Consider the following 25,345-nt stretch of genomic DNA (forward strand, 5'->3'; position numbering starts at 1 on the left):
GTCAAAAGTATCATACTCTAGCTCAAATTAATGAAGCGACGCGAGTTTTGGATGCGCAGTGACAAAATTCGAAATAGTGGGAGCAGCTTACCTGTTACTTTGATGCAGAGTTATTAGCCCAGGAAAATAACCTCTTTGGCTATCAGCAAAAGTAATGCATTTGAAACAAAATTGAGAGAAAGAAATTTTTTTTTAATTGGCATAGACTAGGTGTCAATCATCCAGTTACAACATGACTAATACCTTAAACATAAAAATTTAATGACCGTAAAGTCAATAAAATATCAATAACGAAGAGCGGAATAATATGCTTTAGTACTACCTAACCTTTCTTATGAAGGGAGGCTTGAGACAAGCAAAGGGAGATTTTAGGCAAGCATAGGGAGGGTTGAGACAACAGTAGTGGGTAACGATAAAGTCATGAGTTAAAATCAAATTTATTAAAAAAAGTAACTAGGTATTATTTATCCCTGCACGAACAATAATAAAAAAAAATAGAAACATATAAAAAATATGCCAAAATAGCATGTATTTAATTAGAACAAATTTTCATATTTAGAAAAATCAACTGAAAAAGAAAGGGTCCTATGTGTTCTAGCTATTCCTCCAGTAAAGGAGGGGTTTGGTAACTTAAAAAGATCGTTCCTCGGTGCACAACATTCTGTAGCACAGAATCTTGAGCAGTATTTTTTTAATCCATATTTTCTTATAATATTTCTACACATAAGTTTCTTTATAACTTGCTTTGATCTATTTTGCTCACACTCTTTGTATGAATGTCTTAGTTGTTCCTTCATAACCTGACCAAAAAGAATCTTTTTTTAATTTCATCAACTTTAAATTTCTTTCTTGGAGTACACGCTGTTTCATCGATAATCAAATCAGTTTTCGTTAGTGGTATTTAAGGAGTTCTGGGCTGTTTTATCTCTAGCTCTTTTTTTCCTCTTTAACTCTCTGATACCTTTTTTTATATTTTTCTCAGCGGCGGCCGGCCAGGTGAAGTAGGTGAAGGTGAGGTTCACCAAAAAAATATAATTAAATTGAGACAAATAAATAAAAAATGAAAGCAACATTATTATATCTAAATTCTGAAATCAATTATTTATTCTCTTTTAATTAATCTAAAAATTAAAAAAGACAACTAGCTTTATTAGCAGTACCTACTTGACGGTCAAGTCCTGACTAGCTAGTGTGTCACTAGCCGTGTAGGATTCAGGAATAGGTGAATATCATTTTTGAAATGCGAAATCCATCTGCATAAACGTTCACGGTTGCCATGGCAACGTGACGTCTACCTATCCTTAGTGATAGCTGCGAAAACTGGTGAGTGCAGTTCCGTCTAAAAATATATTATCCGTCTTCACCCACTGTTGGATGTGTATTTGGTATTTCTATTTTTCGGAAATTTCTCTCAGCGACAATATTTTGAAATTTAGTCTATTATATAAATATTTTTTATATAGTGTAGTGTATAGTATAGTATTTATTAGTTTAGTTTAGTCACAGTATTAATTTTATTTGTTTAGTGCACTTTATTAATACATTTCTCTGTGGTTTGTTTCGGATTTCGGATATAAAGTGTTATCGTGGATTTCGTTTGGACAAAAATAATTTTAGACAGACATGAATCCAATTAATGACTTCTTCTTCTTCGTCCTATGCCGTCTCCATTAACGGAGGTTGGCGACCACATTTCTAAAAGTTTCTCTGTCTTTTGCAGCGTGGAATAATTCGTCTACAGTCGTGTTTGTCCAGTCTCGAATATTTCGCAGCCATGATTTCCTCTTTCTACCTATTCCCGTTTTGCCATCGACTCTACCCTGCATGATGACCTGCAGAAGACTATATTAAATGGTGGCTAAATTAATGACTTGGTGTGTAATATATTAGAGACTGCATTTAGGCATTGGAAAAATGAAGATAAAAGGGATGTTCTTTTACATGGTCGACCAACCAGTATTTTAAACATCTGCGTCTGATTCAGAGTGGTCGGCTGCAATCAGCATCTGACTCAGAGTGGGCCACTGAATCGAAACTCACCAACCCGTTTTAGCAGGCATGGTGTTTTAATCGCCAAAAAACCCTCAATGAAATGTCAAGGTTCAGAACTAAAATACCCCAGGCAAGCAGAACGAGTCGTATCTAGTATAAGTGCCCTAAAAAACTGTTTTCAAGTTATTAGGGCCCTAAACTCTATACATTTTTTTTTAACGAATTTTTAATGAGATTTGGGCGCGAAGTAGGTACCAAAACTCCTTTTGGCTCCGGCAAGCTTTCCTCATCTTCACCACTTTTTTAGGCCACGAGCCGCCGCTGATTTTTCTAGTGCAGCTTCTAGCTTTTTAATTTTCTCTCTTGTTTTTACTTTTTCTCTATGTCTTTTAACTCTATTTTGAATAGCCTCCTTCCTTGATTTCATTTGGGTATATTAAAGATAAAACGCTATAAATTAACAACTACATATTTATTTATAAACTTCTTTTCATTTAATTATTTCGGACACTGTTTTGACCGCCAAATAAATAGTTTTTTATACAAACAATCTAACAAAACAATTTTTTCAGTTTTCAGTCTGCTAATTCTTTAAGGTAACTATTTACGACTAGAAAAGATTTCTGTTTTAGCGACTCTTTTTCATGTTTGAGAAAACGGAGATTCCGGATTTGTGCGTAAGTAGTAGTTTCCTCTTGCCCTAAAACAATTGTGTAGAATTAAAATAAAATTATAAAACTCGAAAATATTTAAAAGTTTAATAATACTCTCATTTAAGACATACACATTTATTGCGAATTTTAAAACTTAGGACTTCTTAAATGGCATATAAATTTGGAGAAATACTCATATAAGTACAATTGTTAATTTCTATACAATATTTTTAAATTTTTATCGCAGTTCTTATAAACAATATGAATTTATGTTTTGGTCAAAAGTGGCAAATTAATTTCTTATCGTACCGATTTTAACAACCAAACGAATTTGGTATTAAAACGTTTTGATTAAGAATTTTTACCATTTGACCATTAGAATGTCAGGATCAGACCGTAGAAAAGTTTTTATTTCTTCGTGTTTAAGAAATAGACATCTAACTTCAAGTAAGCTGGAAAATCGCCTAAACGAAATCCGAAATGTGGATATAAGTAGGTGAACAGTTCGTCAACGACTTCATGAAGCGAATTTATGATCCATTATCTTATGTCTACGTGAAACACCGAAGAGTTCGACTTAATTTTACAAGGGAACACGAAAATTGGAATTACCTAGTTTTATTTTTATGGACGATAACGCGCGTGGTCCTACCGTGATAGAATGATCAATGACAACTTAGAAGACGTTGGGATTGTCCGTATGAATTGGCCAGATTCCTGCCCCGACCTCAACCTAATTGAACATGTATGGGACACAGTGGGAAGACGGACTCAAGTTAGGCTACCCCGCCTAAACAACTTGCCTGAGCTTAGTGCGGCTCTTCCGACAGTATGGCACGAACTGGATCAACTTCAAAATTGAATTACCACAATATCAAGACTTATATAGGCCGTTATAGAGTGCCCGAAGAGGAAATACTAGGTTTCAGTAACAAATGACAACATTATTTTGTTACAACTTTTCTATTAACAAAGCTACTTTTCATTTTTTCAATTTTCTGATATTACCATATGTTTTTATAAATAGGTAAACAATAAATTATACTTACTCAAAATCTACGTAAAGACCCATTCTTGTTGGAGGTCCATTTTCAAAATTCCTGCATCTTCCTGCAGTGTAATCTTTCCATGAAGTATACGAAACTGCATCGGCAAAAGCTTGCGGATTTACGACTGATTCAGCAAAAAATTGATATGATCTCCAATGACTGCAAAATACTGTGAAAATATGTTTTCTATTTTTAATTATGACTATATTTAATTTGCATGCTTTTGTTATCTGATATAAGATTATACAGTAGACTCCCTCTATAACGAGAACTGAAATGACAGACTAATTACCTCGTTATAAGCCGATCTCGTTATATCAGACAATAATAATACTGTGCATACATATGAATCTGTGGTTTTATAAACCATTAACTTCCTATAGTGAAGCCATTCGGAGCAATATAAGATGCTAATAAATATTGTTTGAATGGCGTTTTTGAAAAAAAGTTATATACTTTTATTGTCAATGAAATATATTAAAACATAAAAGAGTTGTTTACTTTTATTATCAATGATATACGTTAAAACAAAAAATCTGTACTTATATTTTTTTCCAACTACATAATGTATAAAGCGTATTCTCAAGGATATCATAAACTATTGCTTCTGCAATTTTAAGAACTCTGTCATTTTTAACTGCTTTAAATGGTCCAGTATCATTCTATCATATATTTTCTAAAGATGTGAAACAGTTGTATTTATTCATTGTAAAGAAGTTTATTGCGGGCTGCAGTTAAGTTTATTGAGGGGCTGTTTGAAAAGGTATTTATTTATAGCCACGACCCGACCAAAAACGTAAAAAACACGTTTTTGGATCTTATTTTCTCTCGTTATAACCAAATTTGCCTCGCTATAGACGGTTATAGTTCAATAGAAATTTCACGGGACATCTAATGTATCTCGTTATAAGCGAAACCTCGTAATAACCGTGTTCGTTATAGAGGGAGTATACTGTATACGTATTTTTCTTGTCTCATGTTTTGCTATATGATAGATTGATTACATGTATCATTTATTTCTTAATTATGTAACTGTATAATTTTTAAGTCATCTGTATCTGACATCAATTCTCCTATTTTCCTTTAGTAACTCCTTATTCTTGTTAGTTTTCATATATCTAACCTCTAATTAATTTCAATTTTCTTTTTCGTTTCAAATTGTGTTTTGATTCTTATCTTTGACTAGATCAGACTATGACCGCTATTTGTAGACAATCGATTTAATACTGTTAGGTCTTTAACAGATTTTAACAGATCTTTTATATTTCTATGGTCTGCAAAAGGAACTATGGCGCTTTATAAGAGGTCAAAGAATGGAGGTAAAGGAATTAATAGAACCAAAACACATAGAAAAGGATACATGAATTGACTACCTAAAAAAGCTCTATGCAGATGAATAACAAACGACGCTAGAAGCGGAAATACCAGAAATTACCGCAAATGAAGAACTTAAAATGTACAGGGAATTCGTAAAATACTTGAAAAGATGAAGACCAGAAAAATAGCAAGTAAAGACGGGATACAAAACGAATTACTGAAATATTGTGGAGCAGCAATGAAAGAACAATTAACTATATTAATTAAAGCTACATCAGCTTTGGGTGAAGTTTAAAAAAACAACATTAAATTTTTTTATGGATAAATGCTATCGAAGGCAAAAGGCGCACCGGCCGTGTTGGAGCATACTAAAAAATCTAAAAAAAATCAGAAAGTAAGTTTCATTATTGACCACCAATCACCATGATTTTGCAGTTGTTAAATTACTTACTTTTTAAAAATTTATTGGAGTATCTAGTGAGTATAACAGAGTATAAGGGACATTGAGAAACTACTCGGCTTAGATGATATTAAAGTTTATGGATTTAAATTAAAAGTAAACTTAAAAAAAATCACAAATATTTTTGATTTACCTTACATGTCTTAATTTAAAAAGCTTAGGAGAGTTAATTAGAGTTAAGGTTGGCGTCTTTTTTGAACCAGTGCGGCCCTGCCCACTATAAATTTATACATTGTCTATTGCAGGCTCTAATGTTTAATTTGATGGAATATTGGCTCCTCCTAGAATACTTGAGACAAAAGAGTTTGCCGGTATGGGTTTGTGAGTCGTTAATCTCTTCCCACATAGGTCGTTAATCCTTTTGTTTTCTAGAAATTCATTGAGAAAGGGTTTTAACATTAAATATCCACGCTTGTAAAGCGAGTTGGTGATTTTTTTCCGACCTAGAAAACGGAATATGTATTGTTTAATAAATAAAATAAATAAAAAAGTGTCCTATTTTCTCCTCCATTTCTTTACCTTTAGTACCCACTTTTATATATTTCATATCTTATATATTTCTTATATTTTCTACATAAATTTTTGGTTTTTTTTGTTTTTTAATTTGTACTTTTTGGTCACTCGAGCCTTACTGCGCTCTAAAAAAACGGGCGTCGATTACTTGAGCCATGAGCTAAAATTTTCAACCATTTTCTTTTGATTCTGTTACTTCCTCTGTAACATTCACATTAGTTGTTTGAATTAACTAAAGAGATCAATCTTCTTCATGTGCCTTGTCCGTTCCGAACGTTGGCAATCAACATGGCTATTCTGCATGGTACAATGAATACACCATTGTGTATTCATTGTACCATGGCTATTCTGACTTTGTTTACGGCAGATCGGAATAGTTTAGCAGATGACAATCCGAACCATTGCCGCAAGTTTTGGAGCCACGAGTGTCTTCTCCTCCCTGGACCCCTTCTGCTGTCTATTTTCCCTTGAACGATCAGCTGTAGTACTCTATATTTATTATGTCTCATAACGTGACCCAAGTATTCCAACTTTTTTTTCTTTATACTTATTCCTACCTCTATCTCTTTACCTATCCGGCGTAGTATCTCTTCGTTGGTCACGTGCTCAGTCCAGGATATACGTAATATACGTCGGTAAGCCCACATTTCGAAGGCCTCTACTTTTTTCATCAATGTTGCGGTCATTGTCCACGCCTCCATTCCATATAACAAAACCGGGAATACATAACATTTCAGAAGTCGAATTTTGAGAGGTAGGGTGAGGCTTTTAGAGGTGAAAATTTGCTTCATGGTAGTGAACGATGCTCTTGCCTTTTCTACTCTTATACGTATTTCCTTCGCTTGATCACAATTTGAGTTAACTGGTGTTCCCAAGTAGATGTACGAATCCACGTGTTCAATTCTTTCATTGTCTAATATCAGTTCCTATGGTGGTTGTTGGGTTTTGCTTACTAACATCCATTTGGTTTTTGTGATATTTAGTCTGAGTCCGTATTGTGCACTTGTTTTTTGTATCTTACTCATTAGGCAACTCAGTTCCTCCATGCTACTTGCTAGAATCACAGTGTCATCAGCATACCTTATTAACATACAGATCAATCTAAGAGATCTAAATCATCCAACAATCGTAATTTTAGAAAATATTGGAATATAGGCAAGTGAGGTTTAAAAAAGATATTCAAAATTTTGTTTTGTTAATTTCTACTCTGTTGTAATTTTTATTTGTCCACTTAAGCAATGTTAGGCAATTCTTAATTGCCCTTATCATAGTTGTCCATCTTTCTGTGATTGCTATAAATCAATTCTTCTTGAATTTCACTCGATTTTAGTAACGCCACACAAATCAAAGCTCTATTAAACAACGAGTGAAATACGACTTTACTTACATGGCTCAATAATAAATGAATCCGGATTTCTCCTCTTAATTTCTGGCAGTGTACATCCAGGTTGAGGAGAAATGCCTTGATTTGGCCAAAAATCTACATGTCCTATAGAAGTAGGGTAACCGAAGATTCCAGCGTCTGTATGTATAACGTCCACAAATTCTGCATCTCCTGCGTCTAATTTTAAATTCTTTGGCCATTTTGTAAATAAAGGCCCAGCAGGATCCATTCCTACAATTAAAATTAATTTAAAATAATCTACAATTTTTAAGAATCTTATGTAAAAAAATTCAATATGGTTATATAAGTTTTGTCTAAAATAACAACTTATTGCAAAATTATGTTGAAGTAATAAATACGAATAAGTATCAGTCGCTTCGAAATATCTATAAATTACATAAAAAAACTCTTAAACTTTCTTTAATATCAATTATAGTAGAATTTATTGAACTGATTAAATAGAACAACTAATTGTTTGGTATAATATCGTCGATTATTATTCATTTGGTACATTTTTTTTGAGAAAATCACTGGAATTTGATATTGGAGTATTTTACATAGATACAACATAAATGGATAAATTCAAAAATTCTTTTCGTGTATCATGTATAAGTAAAATAATATGTTTAAATGGGGTTAAACCAGAATTGATTGTAATGAATATAAAATTTTGTAATTAAGATTTGACGTTTCGATTTTTACTCTGGAAATCGTTTTCAAAAAAGATTAGAGCAGAAGGTGATAATATGGAACCTAGTTTCACCGCATTCACCAAGTTGTCATTCACGATCTTCAAGAAGTTATATTTACAAAGTTTTTTGTCTCATATAGTGGTCCCATCTAGTGGTAAGTTAGTTATGAGTACTTCAGTAGTTTAACATAGGTTTTGTTTTTATTATTTTGTCAATAAAATATCTATATAAACAAGTTTAAAAATATAACCTCATTTTTTCTTAAACCATGCATTGTTGTTAATATAGACCCCTTCTATTGCCGGTATTATGGAACCGGGTACCCCATTAAATACCGGGTTTCATATTATTTACAAGGATTGTACCTATCTATGATTTCAAACAAGTGTTAATTGTCGTAGGCTCGTTATTATGCCGCGGAGAGAATTGTCAACGCTAAAAAGAAAATCTTTACCAAGAACGTCTCATCGGAAAACTTTGGAGAAGAAGAAGAAGAAAACAATTGACTTAAAAGGCTGTCAAACGTTTTAATGCGCCAAACGTAACGCTGCAACGTTTTGTCCATCGAACCGAATATTCTGCAGAGGAAGTAGTTAAAAAGAGGTTAGGAAGGAGGCCCATCTTGCAAACTTATCTTGAAGTGAAGTCAGTTAAATATTTTCTTTAATGGAGAGTCAATATTAGAGAAGCATAAATTTACGGCCGATCGAGTTTTTAACGTGGACTACAAATCGTTCAAATAAAATCTCCTCACATAATCGGCATGCAAGCTAAAAGGCAGATTGTTCTACAACCCAGTTTCATAGAAAACTTTAATTTTAGGGGAAAACTAATAAGATCCCAGAAAAAAAAATAAAAAAAACCTGAAAGACAGAAAAATTAATGATTGGATGCGAAATTATACGAAAATAAAAGTCAATAAGTATAAATATATAAAGTAAATACTTGTAGGCCATCGCATCAGACAAGAAGACAATAATCTTCTAACAAATAATGTATTGTAGACGCTGGGTAATCAAGTAACAGACAGCTAAATAAAGGCCACAAAATATTGGGGCAGATGATTTAAAAATATCTACTTTTCTTAAAAAATATATAAAAAGTGTGAAGAACACATGACAAACACACAATTCCGCTTCAGGGATGCATTGGGTACTCGAGAGGCACTTTTCGCAATACAAGTTCTCTTTCAAAGATGTAGAGACGTGAATTGTGATATATATGTCTGTTTTGTTGATTACCAGAAAGCGTTAGATAGAATAAAACATGATGAACTGATGAAAATATTAAATTCAATTGGTCTAGACAGCAGAGATCGCCGTATAATAAACAATATCTATTACGAACAAACTGCAGCTGTTAGAGTTGGGGATCAGTTAACAGACGACATAAAGATAAAAAGAGGTGTGCGACAGGGATGTATATTGTTCCCATTATTGTTCAATACCTATTCAGAGCACATTATGAACCTAGCGCTAACGGACATAGACGAGAGAATACTTATAAACGGAGAACGATTGAACAACATAAGATACGCTGATGATACTGTCATTTTTGCAGACAGTCTTAAAGGTCTGCAGACACTTGTCTCCAGGGTGGCAGAAGTAAGTAGCAGGTTTGGGCTTGATTTTAACATCAAAAAAACCAAATACATGGTTATAAGCAAAAATAGGATACCACCTGGTCAATTACTAGTTAACCAACAACCTATAACACAAATCACCAACTTTTGTTATCTGGGTGCAAACTTAAATGAACAGTGGGACCAATCGACGGAAATTAAGATAAGGATCGAGAAGGCAAGATCAGCTTTCGTCAAAATGAAAAAAATCTTTAACAGCCACGATATAAAATTGGAAATAAAAGTTCGTTTACTAAAATGCTACGTATTCTCCGTTCTTTTATATGGCGTGGAGTCATGGAACTTAACTGAAGCATCACTGAAGAGACTCGAAGCATTTGAGATGTGGTGCTATAGACGCATGTTGAGGATTTCTTGGATAGACAGAGTTACCAACGAAGAAGTACTACATAGAATGGGTAAAGAACGCGAACTAGTCATAACCATAAAACGTCGCAAACTAGAATACCTGGGCCATATAATGCGCAATGAACAACGATACAGCCTACTTCGGACCATACTTCAAGGTAAAGTGCATGGGAAAAGAGGTCCAGGACGAAGAAGAATATCCTGGCTGCATAACCTGCGAAAATGGTTTAACTTAACCACTACCGGACTTTTCAGGGCAGCAGTCAACAAAGTCAGAATAGCCATGTTAATGTAGCCGTAACGGATAGGCACCATAAGAAGAAGATTTTTCTCAAATATAGCAGAAGAGCACTGGTCATAGGACGATCGAAATCCGAGGGGAATATCTATCTCCGAACTTGTTATTTTTTAAATATTATTCAATACCGCTTTTAGATAATAAATTTTAAAAATAGCTGTCAGAAATTACCTGTAATTCTTTGTATTCTTCCACTTTGAACACTTTGTCCACAGACGCCAGCCATTTGGGCACCCAAACTTAAACCAGTTAGGTGCAAGCTAGGCAAATATAATCCCCTGCTTACTAAATAATCTATAAATTGGGCTGCATACTGTCCTACAACCATTGTATTTTGTGCTGCTGTAAGATACCATGGACCAGCCTCTAGTCTTGGTGCGTTTACAAAAAGAACATTGTAATCTTTTCTTTGTAAGAAAGCTGAAAATACCAGAAAAAGATAAAAGTTGATTTTAAAATATTTTGTTGTTCGTACTAAAACAAAATGTAAAACGTAATATAAGTTATGAAACGGAATTCATTTTCTAAATAGCACATTCCAAAAAATAAATATGTAAATAATTTTTCTTCGATGAACAAAACTAAGCGTCCCATACAGAGCTCTATGTATAAATTCTATTGAATTTCAATAAATGGTTTTGAAAATCAACAATCGACTCTTAAAAATCAACAAGGTTATACACTAGGAAAATTAGCAAAAAAGGTAAAAAAATGTTATCTAAAGTTTTATAACATTTAAAAAATAGAACCCTATAAAATTATAGCGGAGTCGTTTTTGAAAAGCCTGCTTTGGAATTTTCTATACGTGTAAACATCTTGGAATACCCTGTATACAGGGTATTCCAAGATGTTTTTAACAGCATATAATTCAGGAAGTAATAAATATATTTATTTGAAAATTGGGAAATGTCAATTGGACCTATAATACTATCAATTGATGTATAGAGGAGATCTGTGACGTCATCACGGGCGTTATGACGTCATTACAATGAAAAAATTGAATGGCCCAGGGAATGAATTTTAGATCAGATGAAAGGGCTTTTCATTTCAAATTCAATGGTGTGCTACAATGACGATATTAATTTAAATAAATACGCTAAGTTTTTAATTTATTGATTATTTTCAACAATAATCAGTAATATTCAAAATGTGAAATAATTTTATAGGAGGTGTTCAAAATGACCTACTTCTGCTTCTGCTTCTACTCATCTACGGCGTGATCAGGGTACATAATACTTGTCTAATTTTAGTTTTTAATTCGTCTACATATGTAGGTTCTTCATTATAAACGATTCCTTTTAAATAGAAACCCCATACAAAAAAATCTGAGCGTGACAGCACAGACCATGTTGGAGGCCATATGACTTGCCCTTTAGTTCCAATCCATCTATTTGAAAATGTGGCATTAACCCATTAGTGCCCAACGTTGCGTAAACGCAACATTTTTAATTGTATTTTTTTTTAATGTATCATTACTCAAATATAATTTTTATTGCTACATTTTGTTTAAAACAGGACATAACATACGAATCCAACGCTTCCAAATCTTCTTTAGTTGAAATATTTTCTAGAGCATCTTCTGGCAGTGATGAAGTTTTTGAACCAATTTTGGCAGGAACCCCAAACATAGCTGCATACGGACAGCACTTAATTCCAGAATGGTAAGCTCGGTTCTTGGCGAATTATATAAATCAAAGACCCTGACAACTTGTTTGTTTGGTTGCTTTCCAACCAGGAACTCAGCATATTTTCGATGCCTTGATTTGCACGTTCATCAGATCCTTGTGACTGACTGTGTCTTGGCCTACGGTGTACTATCTGCAAATCTTTCCACATCGAGCACAGTTCTTCTATAATTTTGTTGGAGAATTCTTGTCTTGAAGAATTCTAAGAGATCCAAAGAACAAAGTATGTCAAGAAAAACTAATGCAACTTCTGCACGTTTGGTTTTCAACTGCTGTAGTTAAGTTAAGTGATCTTGGTAGATAAAAATAAATTTGAATTCATTATCTGCTTGGGCTTCCATATCTATTAAATCTATTTGACATCTACTATTTATTTCTTTTGGCAGTATAGATTTCACTTCTTCTTCTTCAGGTACCATCTCCGCTACGGAGGTTGGCAATCATCATAGCTATTTTAATTTTTGAGGCAGTAGCTCTAAAAAGTTGTTTTGAGCTGCATCCAAACCATTCTCTCAGGTTCTTGAGCCATGAAATTCGTCTTCTTCCGATGCTTCTTCTGCCATCTATCTTTCCTTGCAAAACTTTAGATTTTTCTGGAAGGATTTACACAGATCCAAATAGATCGTTATGATTTCTACAGATATGTTCTTGTACTTTTGTTGTAATTCTTTAACATTCTTGTTCTACCTCCATGCCCAATAGATTTATGTGCTCCGCCAATCAATTAAGGAGATCTTTAAATTGAACATAAAATAAAATATTCTGTTCATCTTTATTTAAGGGAAAATTTAGTTTTTCAGTTTACTCAACCTTCATGACATCATTTTCAACCACTTGTAGTCATCCGGTATTTTACCACTAGTTTTAGATTTACTTACATGTACATTGTTTATTAAACTTTGGTACTTCTCTTTTTTAAGTAAAACCGTATTGTACTTTTTCCTATCCATCTCTTCAAGTACTTTTTTATTAAAACGCTCTTCCATAGGATAATGTAATGTATAGTTCTGTATGTAGGTAGGTTAACACAAAATGTTATGTCGGTAAAGAAAACACTTCAAATATAGGTAGGTAACATTATTGTTAATGAAAAAACACGAAGTACATGGCAAATCAGGATAGAAACACAAAGGCATTGCGCTTGCGTGTCAATCGTTATAATTTGAATTTCTTACTTTTACCAAGATTCTCTGGGACATGTATACAATTACAGGTAAAAGTAGGAAATAAAGGGTTTTTAAAGAATATTCAATTAAATTCAATTCGAATCTAGACAGCAGAGATCGCCGTATAATAAACAATATCTATTACGAACAAACTGCAGCTGTTAGAGTTGGGGATCAGTTAACAGACGACATAAAGATAAAAAGAGGTGTGCGACAGGGATGTATATTGTTCCCTTTATTATTCGGAGAACGGAGAACGATTGAACAACATAAGATACGCTGATGATACTGTCATTTTTGCAGACAGTCTTAAAGGTCTGCAGACACTTGTCTCCAGGGTGGCAGAAGTAAGTAGCAGGTTTGGGCTTGATTTTAACATCAAAAAAACCAAATACATGGTTATAAGCAAAAATAGGATACCACCTGGTCAATTACTAGTTAACCAACAACCTATAACACAAATCACCAACTTTTGTTATCTGGGTGCAAACTTAAATAAACAGTGGGACCAATCGACGGAAATTAAGATAAGGATCGAGAAGGCAAGATCAGCTTTCGTCAAAATGAAAAAAATCTTTAACAGCCACGACATAAAATTGGAAATAAAAGTTCGTTTACTAAAATGCCACGTATTCTCCGTTCTTTTATATGGCGTGGAGTCATGGACCTTAACTGAAGCATCAATGAAGAGACTCAAAGCATTTGTGATGTGGTGCTATAGACGCATGTTGAGGATTTCTTGGATAGACAGAGTTACCAACGAAGAAGTACTACATAGAATGGGTAAAGAGCGCGAACTAGTCATAACCATAAAACGTCACAAACTAGAATACCTGGGCCATATAATGTCCTACGCAATGAACAACGATACAGCCTACTTCGGACCATACTTCAAGGTAAAGTGCATGGGAAAAGAGGTCCAGGACGAAGAAGAATATCTTTGCTGCATAACCTGCGAAAATGGTTTAACTTAACCACTACCGGACTTTTCAGGGCAGCAGTCAACAAAGTCAGAATAGCCATGTTAGTGTCCAACATCCGTAACGGATAGGCACCATAAGAAGAAGAAAGAATATTTTCTACATTTACCGTCAACTCTGGTAATTGCATACAATTATCGGTAATTGTGTACAATTATTATACCAGATTATCTACTCTTACTGTAACATATACATAAATTAATATTATTATAGGTCCAATTGACATCTTGGGACATCCTGTATATTTAAATGGTAATGCAACCATCGTATAGTAAAGATAAGATAGTTCCATAGTGACATAAATGGAATTGATAAGCCAGAAAGGAAAGAACCATAAGTTATATGAACTACTTATAAAATCAAAAGAGCGGAAATATTTGGGCCACCTTATAAGAGGACGAATGTATTTATACTATTTAACGTATGACAAGGTAACATTGAAGGAAGAAAGAATCCGGGCCGTTACGGATGCGAAATTTGATAATAAAAAGGTTTTCCAGACTATAAAACCTTGAAGGGTTATTCCATACATGCAAGATTACATAACAATAGAAAGATATTTATTGGTAAAAACATAAAAACATGAGAACGCCTATCAAAACATATTTTTGTACAATAAGCTCGGTAGTTAGACAAATTTTTATCTAATTATAATTTCCATTTTTCGTAATTAGTTAATTATCTTACGTTTTACCAATCTGTTATTTGCATAAACTTTAGTAATCCGCCCATTGACCTTAATAGTTACTGATCCAGTTTTCCTATTCAACCTTGCAAGTTACAATATTTTGTTGTTTTATAAATAAGTAGTTATATTTATCTAATATGTTGCAACCACATATGTGTATAGTACGAGGGGTAGTATTTATATTTTAAGCCTAATACTATAAAAACGGTATTTTGTCTTCAATATATTCTTCTTTTTTATCTATATATGTATATTTGCATGCGTTTGAAGCACTTGTCAAAACCAAAACATTTGTTTCATTCCATTTGAGAGACTGGTTTATAAATTCATCCACGCTTCTACTGCAAATGAAAATCGTTGTTCACATCATTTATTCTTGATGATCTTGTCCAAAAATATATTTTGGACTATTTTCCATGGAGATACAAAAATTGGCGTATACCAATGTGCCGTAAAAGTCCGTGGTCCAAATTGGTTCCAAAATTTTATGCGTAGAAATCCACATTTGTCTCTAAGAACACCGGAAGTCAAGCCAAGTTGAGCAGCAGAACTAACATTGGTGTTTTCTTCGAAATATACCAAGTACGGATTTAGCGCTTCTCGTATTTGGAATATTGACAGACAAAGAATTTCTTGTTTTTATGGACCATTCTATCAAGCTTATTAAACATGCCAAGGAAGAGCCAGTTTTTTTGTTACTCGATAATCATAACTCACATGTGAATATTAATGTTCTCAAGAAAGCAAAAGAAAATAATGTTATCAAGTTATAATTTCCTCCCCATTGCTCCCATCATCTGCAACCCTTAGATGTTGGGGTCTATGGTCCGTTTAAAAACTATGTGAATAGATCACAGACAGCATGGATGCAATAACCCTGGGAAGACGATGACAGTATATGATATCCCTGGTGTAGTTAAGGAATCATTACTGCTAGCTTTAAACCATGCAAATATAATGAGTGGATTTAAATATACCGGTATTTGGCTTTCGAATGCTGATATATTTGAAGATAGCGACTTTGCGCCATCTTATGTTATTGATCTGCCAAATCCTGTAGAAGAATAAGAAGCAAACATAACAACAGAAAATTTAATATTGGATGTTGACAAACCGGAACTAGTAGATTCTGCTTCTGAATTGAAGAGCACCACTATTCAACACTGAACAATTCCGAAGTAATTCACATGTTTAAATTAATGTTTCGTCCTTAAAGATTAAAACTTTACCAAGGGCACCTCCGAGGAAACATCTTGTTTATTCACTAATATGTTTTAGATTGTACGAGACAATTCGACCAGCTGGCATAAACTCCAAGTAATAAAAAAACTGGTTCCGTTCGAATCTTCCGGAATTAGGCCTGTCCATTCGAGGCGAAACCAGGTCAATTGAGGTCAACATCCATTGTAGCGTTCGTATAAAATAAATTATGTATTATTAAGTGGTTAAATAAATTGATATAAATTATAGTGCTTTTTAATAAATTAAGATAAGAACATTAAATTAGAATTATAAAGACATTATAAATTGAATAAAGACATAGCAGTTAAATAAATTCACAACAGTATCCTTCGGAAAACTTTCCTAAATACTAAAAAATAGAAAATACCCCCAATATTTAAAAACAAGAGTCTTCAACCAATGTATACTTCCTGTTCTCACCAACGGTTCTCAAACTTGGACGTTTACAAAGGAAAACATGGAAAACATGGAAAAAAAAGCAAAGACCCAAAGAGCCATGGAAAGGCAAATTCTGAACATCAGGCTATCAGACAAGAAAAGAAATACTTGGATCCGCAACAAAACAAAAGTGACCGATGTATTAACGCAGATAGCAAAACTTAAGTGAAAGTTCGCTGGACATACCATAAGACAGAAAGACGACAGATGGAATAAGATGATTATACACTGAAGACCATATAGTTACAAACGAAAAAGAGGAAGGCCACAAATGAGATGGCCAGATGACTTGAAGAAACGCGCAGGCCCGAAGTGGATACAAACTGCCTACAATAGAGAGACGTGGAAGAAGAATATATATACATGTATTAAAACATACGTTTAACAGTAAATTCTCAAATTCGATCTATTTTAATGCTTCTGATATAAGGGTGCCAGAATTTGGTGGTACTTAAAAGTACCGTCGGCAGACTAAGGGTTTTAAACATGTTTGAAATCGACACAGGTGTACAAAAACATACTTTTTATACATCAGTATATACTGACACAGAAAATAATCGCCGCAAAGCCATAAAATTAATCTACAAACAATGAAATAAACCTGATTTAAAGTATTTCCCGGTTTTTATGTAATACAAATTGTGACCGCCGTGATTTACACGCGTAAAATAGACGCCCGATGTCATGTGCGGTCAATGTCGATTACGCTTTCACTGAAATGTACTTGTATGCGCCAAGGTAAGTTGCACAGACACTTTTATGGTCTATCCGGAAATTTTATTGGTAGCCAATGTATTAACAGATGTCTTTAAAAATATGTTATTTAATTGAATTAAATGACATAAGATTTTAACACATAAATAAACAACGTACTAATTAGGAAAGAAGTGGCGAAATTTTTAGATACAGTGACATGTAAAAACTCAGCACTTATACACAACACCAGTCATGATTATTGCTTATCTTTATCTGCACTTTTTCATTTTTAGCATTACTTTTACCTTTCCGATCATTTTTTGTCTTTTCAACCTTCGTGTTGACTTTGTGTATTGTTATTTCATAAATAAATAAAACAATAGACTAACAGTATATGACCGTACGAGGTGTGGCAATTAAATAAAGTAGAGTGACGCTGTAAAAACTTATATGTTGATTTCCTACATATATTTACTTATTATTATTACCATCCATCTTCTTTTCCTACGACACTTCATGCGAACCTTTTATTGATTAAAAAAGTGTTGGAAGTCTACTCTAAGCTTCTCCAGAACGCATACTGCTTTCTTTTTCGGGCTACTCAGATCTTACTGCTTTTCATGTAAATTTTACCTTTCAAAACTTAAATAGAAGTCGTCGGTGAAAGATCCGAATAATTACTCGAGGAAATAAAGCACAAAAATAGGTCTTACTATCAATTTTCTGTAAAGTAAGATGAAGGCTATAGCGGGATAAGATGGTAAAATCTGCAATCGGCTGGATTTTTATTTGGGGTTGGGCACTTAAAACTACATATTTAGAAACCCGTTTAGCAAAACTACTTTTAGCTCCCTGTATGGACCCTGGGATACCCTATCGCAAAAATGTGCTTTTTTTGAAAAAAAAAAAATTCATCAGCGATCCTTTGTTTTAAAAAATCTGAAAAAATTCACCAACATACATATTAAGGCGTAAAAACCCTATTACTTCAGTCATCAGAAACGAAAATGCCACTCAACCTCTAAAAATCGTACGAACAAGATGAATTTTGCCTAGAATAATAATTTTGGAACCCCAAAAAAGATCCGAAAGAGTTTACTACTTTTACCTCCGGGCTTCAACCTAAGACCATCCTCGCAGGGGGGTAAAAATAAAAAAAAATAATCTTATTCGTATGATTTTTTGGGGTCAACTCTCTGACGACTGAACTATATGATTTTTTTCAAATTTTTTAGATTAAAATTGAGCTCAGAAATATTTGAATTTTTTATAAAAAATTTTGGGTTATAAAGGTAATTTTTGGCAAACTTCTAAATCATTATTTTTCGTGTATTTTTTCCGGTCTTTTGAAAAGCGACGTTCGATTTTTCATTTTAGCTCCGGAAAATCCTCAAAATTCGAAAAAAAAAACCATTTTTATGATATTTTTCCCATGTTTGAAGCGCATAACCTCATTTAAATGTGACAAAACGATTTTTGTTTCTCTCCCTCCTTTATTCGAGTGATGATTATCATTTAAATATTTTCCAAAAACACTGTGATTTTTTCAGATCCGAAGACTTTCACCGGTGTGATAATCATGATAGCGTTGATAACACCCTTACCAGGCACCAGTTTTTTATTTCTTCATGATCGGAGATGATCACAAGTTTGTAGAAATTATTTTAAAATGAATGCCCAAAACCGCATTGAAATCCATTTTTATTTACGGAAAATCGATAGAGCAGTGTTTCATTTCGTCGACTAAATAGGGCAGGTGGTCTAACATTCACTAATAATGCTGGCTAAAGTTCACTTTACAGCAAAATGAAATGAGCCTTATGTGCCTCATAGTTCGGGTCGTATTTTCTTATTCTTTTAGGGACTTTAGTATAATGGTATAAAAGTAAAGGCAGTAATATTGATCACATCTTCACGAATTCAGTGAAGGTATACTACAATACACTACCTAAGCTCTGACACAATGGGCGGGGTATTTAAAAACCTTTCCAAACATTTTTAATTTGTGTGTATTTGTCCCATAAGAAGTTGGAAATATTGGTCTTTTTAATTGTTTGCAGAATAAATAAGGACTTTTGGTTATGAACATTCATTCTTTGCGATTGGTATTATTTGTTGTTCGTGAATTTGTTAGGTAAGAATTGAAAGTATTCAGATATTTACTATGAACATTCATATTTTAAGGTTATGTTATTGTTTGAATAAAACTTGAATCATTTTTTACTGTATTTCAAGGTAGTTTGTTGTTGTTTTTATCGGGGTTATTTCAAAATTATTCAATAATTCATTGAATTTATTTATGAAGTTCAAAAATATTTAAATTGTTTTATTCTTCTTTAAGTGCTAGTGATTTTATCCAATAAAAGACTAAATATATTCGTTTTCTCGTAGTTTAAATAGTTAATAGTAGATTTGTTGTCATTACCAGTATTACTGGATATCCTCAGCATATGTTTACTAACCCTTATATGCCTAGATCTAAAAAAAATAAACTCACAAGCTATTATAACATTTAAAAAATATTTTTTTAAACACTCATTATGGGAATTTGGTAGAAAAGTTTCCACAGAATGTTATATTACAACTAAAACTACGAGAAAACGAATATCTCTAGTCTTTTAAGAAGAAAATCACTGGCAACGAAAAAAGAATAAAACATTAATTTAAATATTTTTCGACTTCGTAAGTAAATTCAATGATTTAGTTATTCTATGGGAAAATAATTCAATAGGTCAGTTATGAATGTTTTTAATCGAATATTTTTATATACAATCTAAAGATTTTTAATCTATAATATTTTGCTGAAGAAATATTTAATCGCAGTTATAATAAATTGAGTTTATGGAAAATCAGATTGTCAATCATAATTAACAACGTAAAACCTTGAAAAGACGTGTATTCAATATTCATAATTAAAATAAAAAAAAACGAGACGAATTTAAACAGTACCTATGCCAATAATATCAGGAGTATGATCCATTGAAATTTTAATGATAAAATAATAGTAATAAAAATAATAAATATTGAAAACAATAAATTATAGAAACATTATGTACCTATGCAGAGAATCTGATCATCATTTGAAAAGTGGAATAGAATGATAATGAATCTCGTATTTTATTAACTGTTATACAATAATCATAATGTTATTGCTACTTAATCGTCCTTCTTGAACTTATACGGTGAGAATTAAATTAGTTGAGCAGAGAAATATATTCATATTGTTGCACTTTTTTCTGTTAATTATATAAAATTATTGTTATTATAGGAACAAATATCAGTGAAAGCACATTTCCAAAGACAGTTAGCTATTGGACTTTATTTCTGCACGAATAACGGAATTTCATGCTGTTTTCAATAAAAGATTTTATATTATAATTTCAAAGAACAGTAGGTATCATATTGTGCGAAATAGTATTATATATATATATATATATATATATATATATATATATATATATATATATATATATATATATATATATATATATATCTTCATCTTCTTCATTCTAGGTTTAAGGTATTTATTTCTTGTTCCATGATATTATTGTAAATTCACTCTGTCTTTTCAAGGGGCGTCGTAGGCTTCTTCTTCTTTCCTGTTTCTAATTTAGTACGTGTTTATTTCGTCGACTAATGTCAATTCTGATTATATATTGTTTTCATTTTGTTCTATATTTTTTCATCTTCTCATTAAAATAAAGTAAACATTTTTTATACAAGAGCTCTTATTCTTCTATTCTTCTTCTTCGTAGCTTAGGCCCCTTGGCCTATTCTTCACCGATTTTGAGCTTGTATTTGTAGCTGTGATGTTGACTGACAGCTATCTCGCCACCTTTTAAAGGGTCTTCCTTGTGGTCTCTTGTCTGTTGGTTTTGAATCTGTTGCTATTCGGACTATCCTCTCTCCGCCCATTCTCGTGACATGCTGATTCTATTCTCGTCTTCTCTGTCTTCTCCAACGTACTATGGCTTGTATGTTACAGAGATCTCCTAATCGGTATTCTATCTCGTAGTGTTTTCCAAGTTATTGACCTCTAGACCAGGGCAGATCTGTTTTGAGTTGGTTGTGAGAGGTATCATTCGGACTTTTGCAGAAAAAGTTATATGATAACTTCAGTAATAATAATTGACTTATCTTTCCTCTCAAATAGGTCGGAAATATTAATAAAAAAAATTAAAATATTTAAAAATTAGTAAAAATATAGATTTTTTCCTAATTTCCTTGCTTATAACTTTAAAACAATTCATTTTGGAGCAAAGTGGTACTGAAATAAGATAGTAACAATTGAATTTTCTTACGAGAAAGGGTTGGTTAAAAATCTTTTAATTTATTAGGCTTGCTGCAAATAGAAATAAATACAAAAAAGATATAGAGCAAATATCAAAGGAAACAAAAAAAGGGTGCAAAAAAAATCGGTTGCCTGTAAAGTCGGTTTTACGGGCGAAGATTTTACGTGACAACGTCTTTTTCTCGGTAGAATATTTATTGATATGAATATTATTAAATTGCACAATAGGAACAAGGAATTGAATGAAAATAAGAATTGCATTACCGATTTATTAGGTATTTTATATATTATTTATATTTTATATATTATATTTTTATATATTATTTTATATATTATTATTGATCTTATTATTTTCTACAAAATTTATTTAAAAATTTTTTCGATATATCAATTAGTTGCGGAGATATCGATCATTGAAGTTATTGTTTGCTACCAGTATTTTATATATTTATTTTTTTCAGTTATAAAAAATTACTATTTCCAATTGTGTCTACCAAGTATGGTCACATGTATTTGCCTACATATTAAATAATAATAAGTACAGATAATGTTATGTGACGTTCACTTCTGATTATATATATTTTAATATTTTTAATTTTAAAGAATCAATTTGAAAATCAAAACACTTATTCAGATCGAAGGTTCAAATTTTTGCTAAATAAATTTGAAATTAATTAAAATTTGTAATTGTAAATGGTAAAGTTGAAAATTAAAACATTTACTAAAATTGGAATTTGAAATTCTTGCTAAACACAGTTAAATTCTAACTCCGCGCGTGGTGATTGGTCGGTTTAGTTCGTTTGTTTGGTCGCACTGTTTTGATAGGTTAGAAGTTATAATTTGTTATTTTAAATGTTTGACTAGCAATACGCGCTGTTTCTTCTCAATCGACTGAATTACGATTGATTGCAGAGTGATTTAAACTAATAATTTACTTAACACTATCAACATTTGTCAATAGTATGACATAACCTATAAACTCAGTTTCTCAACTTTTGTGTCAATCTAACAATTAATCAATCAATCATAGTTTACTATAATGAAATATTAGTGTACAATTATTTACCTTTATTGTTGTAGTTGTTGTAAATGACGAATCTAAGCACTCCACATTTTCACTACAGACACAGCTGACGATACTTTCAACGATTTTCAACTTTAGCGATTCAACGCGCCTAATTCTCTAGTGCCGCGCGCAGCGGACCGATCATGTTTGAGTGGGAGAGAGACGCAAGGCATTCGCCGGTCCGGCGGGCCTCTCTCTCGTTCGGCGACTCACTGTAACAGACGTGAGCGGGCGTTACACTTTTTCTTAAATGACTCCGAGCCACAACCTAATTTAAGACGTTGGCACGTGAAAAAAGAGGGGGAAACAAGCCTTTTCTTATTCAATGTTTTTCAACCACTAGAAAATCTTTATAGCATATTAAAATAGCTCAACAAATTGCATTAAAACAGATTAAATAGATTTTTGCAGTCTAATTTTCTTTTTTAAATTGATATTCAAATCGCGAGACGTACACCGGAAAACAAAACTCCGGGTCTATAAAACAATAATCAGGCCCATAGTAAGTTATGGTTGTGAAACATGGGTGGTGACACAGAAATCTGCTAATGCATTAGATGTGTTTGAAAGAAAAATATTACGTAGGATACTGGGCCCAATAAGTGAAAACAACAACTGGCGAATTAGATATAATAGAGAAATATACGAGCAATATAGCGAACCAACTCTAGCACAATACACTAAACGGCAGAGATTACGGTGGGCAGGGCACGTGGTCTACATGCATGAGAATAGAATCCCCAGAAAATTACTAAATGCAAGAATGCAGGGAAAAAGACCTGTTGGAAGACCTAAAAAGAGATGGGAAGACGAAGTCGTTGAGGATGCCAGGAACTGCCTGGGAACGCGTTCATGGAAAAGAACAGCGGTAAATCGAGATGATTGGAGAAGCCTGTTGGAGGAGGCCAAGGCCCGATTTGGGCTGTAGTGCCATTGGATGGATGGTTAATTCAAGATATTTTTCTTTTTTCAGTTAATGTTAGGTACTTCCTTTAATCTTGAATGGTAACTGACATTGTCTATAACTAGGACACAGAATAATAAACAATTAGAATGCCGACCCTGCTTGTCAAGATAAGTACGCGCATCTCGTTGGCGCCGACGGAATCAGCCATGTTTTAAACGGAACCAGTGCTGTTCAGTGAAATTTTATCTGATGTGCATAGAAAAATTAACTCAGTTTAATTTATTTACGGCAACCACTATTTTATTCGTACTTTAAGTTAAAGAATAGATTAAATTATTTCAAATTTAATAAAATATTAATCTCTAAAAATTTTAATTAAAGTTCTGTCGTAGCTTGTCACAAATTTCTCAATCCGAGTCTATGACACACACTTCAAAGGCGACATCTGAGAGTGGGCATTCTGATTGTTATTTATTCTGTGACTAGGATATACTTGATCAGTATGAAATGTATCATTGAACCAAAATAAAAATAATCTTCGAAAACATCAAAAATAATTTCTTTATAGTAGTCTTTTGTAGAGTTTTAAACAAATTCTAAAAAGCCTTAGGTACTTAATAAATTATTTATCTCCTCCAATATGAGTGATAATTAAACAAAGACTTTTTAATACAGTAGACAAACTTTAACTAAACGGCTGACGAGGTTATGTGTAAGCTAGAAATCTTGCCAAACTTGTAAACTTTTCCCCGGATTAGTAACTAATCTCCACTGGATACGGCAGTTAGAAAAGTAGTACTATCGAAGAAAATGATAGTACAGATAAGCAGAATAGTTGTAATTGCTAATGTTTGTATGCTAATATGCTAATTTCATAAAACCTCGGGGATTTCTTAAGATGACTTTATATATTATTATGTGTCCTAAATTATTTAATTATTCAATTGCCTAAGGTCAATATACTTACCAGTTCTAATTAATCGACCAGGAGTTGACTGATACGACTCAAAAAATGCGTGAAAAAATATAACTGTGGGCTCAGAAAAGTTAAAATACGATTGGGATAGAGCTCCGTCATCACCAATGCGTAACTGGGTGGGTTGCAACGGGTTGTGCCTAAAAACGAAAGTTTTTATTACGTTGTTACTTATATATATATATATATATATATATATATATATATATATATATATATATATATATATATATATTCCGCAAAAACACCCGTTAAATAATTAATAGGAAAATATTAGGATTAAAATTTAACTACATTATTAGTATTTTTGATCCTTTTGCGAACTGTCAAACAAGAAGTGCAGTGTATGTAATACAACATTATTTATACTAATTGAATTTACATAATAGTTCATTAAAAATCAAATTTATAAATTCATGTTAAAAATTAATGAAAATATAAAATTTTTATAACTTCACATATTACCCATGTACTGTTAAATTAGATAATAATCTAAACCCACTTATCACTTCACCTAGTAAATAACTAAAGCATGTAAAAAATATTGCAGATATTTCAATGACTGTCAACAATCTAGATCAATTACAACACTACAAAAATACAACAAGTATCAAACCAGCAAGTCAAACCCTTTCACCTCTCGAATAAAAAATGAAACAAGCATATTTATTGGCTGTTGGAAAAATAAATATTTGATCATGATATAAATTCTTTGTATATAAGTATACAGGTACACTGCCAAAAATGGTATTAGTAGGTAAGCCGAAGTTTTTACAGAATCCGGATAGTTATCCATTTCTATGGGTTGTTATTGTGAGAACAATACAACAACAGATAATTTATTATCTCTATATATATATAC

At 32.6% G+C, this 25,345-nt stretch overlaps 1 protein-coding gene across 1 annotated transcript in view; it reads right to left on the bottom strand.

Annotated features, from left to right (window-relative positions):
* Nucleotides 1–2,481: 2,481 nt before the first annotated feature.
* LOC140435103 (pancreatic lipase-related protein 3-like) overlaps nt 2,482–25,345 on the bottom strand; it is a 39,845-nt gene continuing 16,981 nt past the window's right edge. The window contains exons 3-7 of the mRNA XM_072523810.1: nt 24,475–24,623; nt 10,520–10,768; nt 7,372–7,599; nt 3,695–3,863; nt 2,482–2,692 (exon numbers count right to left, since the gene is read on the bottom strand). Coding sequence (XP_072379911.1) covers nt 2,635–2,692; nt 3,695–3,863; nt 7,372–7,599; nt 10,520–10,768; nt 24,475–24,623 — 853 coding nt within the window. The 3' untranslated portion in view covers nt 2,482–2,634. The remainder of the gene's footprint in view (nt 2,693–3,694; nt 3,864–7,371; nt 7,600–10,519; nt 10,769–24,474; nt 24,624–25,345) is intronic.

The sequence above is a fragment of the Diabrotica undecimpunctata genome, chromosome 2 (assembly GCF_040954645.1).
Source record: "Diabrotica undecimpunctata isolate CICGRU chromosome 2, icDiaUnde3, whole genome shotgun sequence".
NCBI lineage: Eukaryota > Metazoa > Arthropoda > Insecta > Coleoptera > Chrysomelidae > Diabrotica > Diabrotica undecimpunctata.